At 37.5% G+C, this 5,778-nt stretch overlaps 1 protein-coding gene across 1 annotated transcript; it reads left to right on the top strand.

The window, feature by feature from the left end:
• Nucleotides 1-283: 283 nt before the first annotated feature.
• On the top strand, nt 284-1,947 carry LOC106478247 (potassium voltage-gated channel protein Shal-like). The gene has a single exon (XM_013938775.2). The coding sequence runs from the start codon at nt 829-831 to the stop codon at nt 1,945-1,947; it is 1,119 nt and encodes a 372-aa protein (XP_013794229.1). The 5' UTR covers nt 284-828.
• Nucleotides 1,948-5,778: the final 3,831 nt, after the last annotated feature.

Raw genomic sequence — 5,778 nt, 5'->3', positions numbered from 1 at the left:
AATCAGTAACAGACAAACTGTACTCTTCAAGTTAGTGTTCTATTACAGTCTCGTAATGCGTATGTGTTAACGCTGTGCATAATTAATCCTCAAAACATGGAAAAGTTTAAGAAAATAGTATTAATAAAATCAAAAGAGGGCGCGTACGTAGCCTCACCTATTAGAACGGTTGGCCTTGACGTCATCGTCACTATGGTGACCGCCGGGACTGGATGAGGCGTAAGGCCATCTCCAACGTGCTTTTGCATCGTGTTTATACCTAAGTATACAGTGTCCTGTGACAAACCCAACTTCTCTGTTGCACCAGGTTGGAAAGGTGATGGATGAATACTTACGACTAAGACATATTTTTTTTCATTTGACAATGCTAATTATGTATATGAACGGCTCCTTGTCACCAGTTAGTCTAATATTAAGGGGCTTAAAAGTTATAGCTTGAATGTATTCATTAGAGCTTTACTTCCGCTTGACGTTCAGAACGAGGCTGCAAACAGTATTATGCTCAACATAATACAAACAATACACAGTAAACGAGCGGAGGTTCGTTAACGTTACGGCCTACTGTTGTTCATCATACATTACAATTTCTATGTTAAAAGGCCGGAAAACAAACAAGATCACCATATGATAACTCTCTTTTAAGTTTGTATAATAACCAATCAGTATGGATTTCCTTGTGTCTACCTAAAACTTCATCGTCACTAAGTATAGTAGTACGTTTCCTCGTGGCGCGCGTGCGTGTTTTTTTTTGTGATTGTGCCGCAAAGGAGTTTCGGCAGTCAAGTAATCATAAGCGGCGGACGTCGTCCAAGGTGAGACGCGGGAACAATGGCTTCTGTCGCCGCGTGGCTTCCGTTCGCCCGTGCGGCTGCCATCGGTTGGGTGCCGATTGCTAATAACCCTCTCCCAGCTCCGCCAGTAACGAGAGATAAAAGCAGAAAAGAAGATGAAAAGTTTACTATTAATGTCAGTGGAAGACGTTTCCAAACGTGGCGGAACACAGTAGAGAAATATTCTGACACGCTGCTCGGCTCAAACGAAAGGGAATTTTTCTTCGATGAAGAAAACCAGGAGTATTTTTTTGATCGCGATCCTTTTCTATTTCGACATGTTTTGAATTATTATCGTACAGGTAAACTTCATTTCCCTAAACACGAGTGTCTCATGGCATACGACGAGGAGTTGGCTTTCTTCGGCATCATCCCGGACGTCATCGGGGATTGTTGTTACGAGGACTATAGAGACAAAAAACGGGAAAACGCCGAGCGAATCATGGACGACAAACTGTCCGAAGCTAACGAACCTAATGACACATCCAATTATACAATTCGTGAGAAAATGTGGAGGGCGTTCGAGAACCCTCATACCAGCACAGCGGCTCTAGTGTTTTACTATGTAACAGGGTTTTTTATCGCTGTGTCGGTTATGGCTAATGTTATAGAGACCATCCCTTGTAACATGGATCCAGACACCAGTGAAAGCACCTCTTGTGGCGATATTTATAAAACGGCATTTTTCTGTCTGGACACGGCTTGTGTTATGATCTTCACCGCTGAGTATCTGTTACGTTTGTATGCAGCTCCGAACAGGTGTTACTTTATGAGAAGTGTTATGTCCGTTATTGACGTGGTCGCCATCTTGCCCTACTACATAAGTCTGGGGATGACCAATAACGAGGACCTCTCTGGAGCCTTCGTTACTCTAAGGGTGTTTCGGGTGTTTCGAATCTTCAAGTTTTCCAGACACTCGCAGGGGCTACGGATCCTTGGTTACACCTTGAAAAGCTGCGCCTCTGAACTCGGCTTTCTGGTGTTCTCTCTTGCGATGGCTATTGTCATATTTGCCACTGTGATGTTCTATGCTGAGAAGAACGTCACGGATACAAACTTCACCAGCATCCCATCAGCTTTTTGGTACACCATTGTCACCATGACTACCCTTGGGTAAGAATTGAGACTTTTATTCGTAATTCTTTAAAAAGTTAGAGAAATGCGTTCGCAAATGTTGGTTTCGCCAATTAACTTATATTTCGGTTACAATTTAACTAATACTGTCATTGTAACTGAAGACAGTGGCCAGTGCATAAAGTTAACGTCTTCTTAGCAGACGTGATTGTGTTGTTGAATTTTTCTTTTAATTTTTAACCACCTGATATAAACTTAAAGTACAAACATATTCATGTTGTAAATATAACAGCGTATGAAAAACTTAAGCAGATGCAAGCTCCTACAACCATAAACAATTTTTGTTTTCTATGAGATGGAACGGGTACATTTTCTTATAAAACACTACAAATACAAATTTCAGCTTAGCTTCGTTAACTTTATCAACAAGCTCATGTTCTCTTTTTTCTTTGCATTTTCACAATTGAAGGATGTGTGTGTGTGTGTGGTTTCTTATAACAAAGTCACATTGGACTATCTGCTATGCCCACCGAGGGGAATCGAACCCCTGATTTTAGCATTGTAAATCCGAAGACGTACCGCTGTCCCACCTGGGGGGGGGAGACTTTTCACAATTGAAGATGTAGTGGCAATGCGCTCGTCTTCTGATGAAGAGTTGTTTTCCCAACTTAGTGACAAGAGATTCTGAGGGAAAATTCTTCCCTAGAATAGAAAATGACACGGAAGGTGCCGGAGGTAGGCATCATCATCATCTTCCATTTCCGGGAATAATTCCAACTTAGTGACAAGAGATTCTGAGGGAAAATTCTTCCCTAGAATAGAAAATGACACGGAAGGTGCCGGAGGTAGGCATCATCATCATCTTCCATTTCCGGGAATAATTCCAACTTAGAATCCTAAAATATCTTGTCACTAAGTTAAGAAAACAGTTCTTGACCAGAAGGTGAGTCCATTACCACAACATCTTCAACCGTGAACACGTAAAGAAAGAATAGAACATGATCTTCGACCATTGAATATGAGTTGGACTAAAAATCTTTGATCGTCGTGAAGACAAAGCATCAAAATTTGAGCTTTCTAATGGAAGATTATTAAACCTACCCTACACTCTAGACGGGTATATACTCCTCTTACTAAACCCTCTAGCTGTTTACCAATCAATTCGGCACATTCACTCCAGGTAGGTGGTATATAGAAAACACGTACTGTGTTTCGTGGGAAGGTAATTCATGCAACATTTGTCGATTTCTTTCACAGAAACAGATAAGCAAGTTCCCATGATGCTTTAGTATATAGGAAATCTTTAGTACGGTTAAAACGGTGGAAAATATTCATGATGAACCGGTTCGTTTCAAGACTAGTAAGTACAATGGTGAAACAATAAGTCAACAAAATGTAAGGAATAATGTAACATTTTTGTGTCCGGTTTTCTGCTCATTCAGTAGTAACACTTAACAGTGTCTCTAGTGATTACTGTCCTTTTTTTTAAGGCTTGAATGTTAGAACATAGCTGGAAAATGTTTTGGTTCTTTTCTGCCTGTTTTTATCAGACTGACTGTTTAAAATTAAACTGTCAACTATAAAAAAATCAAAGAAAAAAATGAATTTATTATTATGAGTAGATTTATTTTAAAATGGTCGATAATAATGAACTTTATCAGAAAAACAAATCAACATCACTACAAGAGACAGAATCGTGAACTAGTGATGGAAAGATGTAATATTTTCCTATGTTTAAACATATTTACACATGTATGTACAAATATTATATATTCCAGCGAGTCTCAAACACAAAATAATTTGTATATATTTTATTTAAAAGTATATTTATAAGAAGTTACAAATAATTATCTGAGACTTTAAACAAATTGTTTATCACTGAAATTCATAGATAGTAATGGTACTTTGGTTGACTCCATTAATCTGTACAGAGTAATTATATTTACAGGTAACAATATTACAATATGTTTAAAATTTGCCTAAGCCCATGTTACTGTAATGGCAATAGTCTTTACATTACGATACGCCCAAATCTCTGATACCGGTATAATGGATACTACCTCTACGCTACGGTACATCAAAATATCTGACAGTGTAATGGTAATGGACGCTGCACTACTGTACTTCCAAGACTGTGTTAATGCTATGGCTATACTGAACGTCCAATACTCTGATACTGTAACGGCTATGGCTTCTGCAATGCGGTACATCCAAGACCACGTTATGGTAATGATTATATCCTCTGCACTACGATACGTCGAAGGCCATAACACTACTGACGACTGTGTAATTATTACAACATTAGAGTTTAACTAATGGAAATATTACACTGCATTCCGAAATTATCGGTAATAAAATTAGTTCGGGAACACAAGCGCGATATAACAGTCCAAATATTAGTATTATAATGTTTCTAAAATTAGACTTCTCACGTGTATTACGTCATCACATTTGTTTTGCTTTCCCTTAATTTAAACTTGCGCATGCTCTATTGACTGAGAAAAACATACATCCAACGTTCTAAAATAGTTTAAAACTCTTCCAATGAGTAGAAAAATTAGCACCACAACAGCTGTAAGTTCATGTGTTAATATAAACACTCTTGGAGAACTTTTGGCAGTAGGACCCCTTTAGAAAACACCCTGTCTCTAAAAATATGTGGTTAGTAAGGTGTCATCTGACGTCCTTACATATCAAGGTGTCGATCATATACAGATGAGCACAGTACAAGTTTGTTCATTTATAATAACAACAAATTCAATTTTAGCTTAGAAAGGAGCTTAACTAACAAAAAATGCTGTAGATGCAGGAGAAGAAGCCCATAAACAATAATACTTACCGAAAAAATAAGAAACATGGTATAAATACCTTCACAGCTTTTTTATTTTAATTCGTCGCTTACTATAAAGATGGGCATGAAGCACAGTCAGAATATATTTATTCTCAAGTCTGGAATCTTCTTATAGGACAGTTGGCCGTTTTGAACATGCATACCTTATTGATTTTATTCCCAAACTATTGAGCTTCGAAGGTTCTTTAGAACTCTGACCTAGGCCTGATAGCAGCCTTCGCACGTGACAAAATCAACTCAGTATAGCTCTGGTGAAAATCCTACAGCCTAGTCTATATATATCTTAACTTATATGTAAAAGTCTCTATTTTTTTAAAGGTCATATCAAAGTTCTTTACGTAACTTCGGTTGTGCGTTATTCGACACATCATCTACACACAAATTTAAACGTTTCTAAGAAGAACAAACCGCAATTTCAACAATCGTTATATCGTAAACCCACACGCAGTTCAGTCAATTCTGAAAACTTAGGTTATTCACACACAGAGAGTTCTATGAGAATGATATCGTTGAACAGAATACCGCCATGACAGCACCAATGACTTGGATATTTCAAACTACATTACCTTAGAAATAGGTTTAAGAACTTTGTGACATATATCAGAGATCAGTTAAAGTTTAAACGATATTATATACCTTCTTTGTTATTTATACTAATTAGCATCTATAGCTAAAACATAACTCTTTGTAGAACAAATTAAAAGCTACGCCAAAACTTCGCATACATTAGCATAGTTATGAACCTCTAGGTCACTGAATCCATTGTTTTTGAGATTGTTTTTATCTTATTTTGAAGGAATGCCTCTTTCTCAAGAGTAGGGCGTTTTGGTTTGTTTATATTGAGGTTGTAGAGCAAAGAATTAAACGTTGTCCACGCTACCAAGCATTAACAGCATCCTTAAATAACACTTTTACCCCCTTTAAAACGGCTAGAAAGTTGTCTGATTTTATCATTCGTGTATAATAATACAGTGATAATATCAACAATGACACAATAGTAATTTTTAACGATATCTTTCAATA

The sequence above is a fragment of the Limulus polyphemus genome, unplaced genomic scaffold (genome assembly GCF_000517525.1).
Source record: "Limulus polyphemus unplaced genomic scaffold, Limulus_polyphemus-2.1.2 Scaffold193, whole genome shotgun sequence".
In the NCBI taxonomy this organism is placed as follows: domain Eukaryota; kingdom Metazoa; phylum Arthropoda; class Merostomata; order Xiphosura; family Limulidae; genus Limulus; species Limulus polyphemus.
This window is presented reverse-complemented; position numbering and strand designations above follow the sequence as displayed.

What these genes read in the sequence shown, in the direction of transcription:
- LOC106478247 (XM_013938775.2), top strand. Translation starts at nt 829, where the DNA reads ATGGCTTCTGTCGCCGCGTGGCTTCCGTTCGCCCGTGCGGCTGCCATC.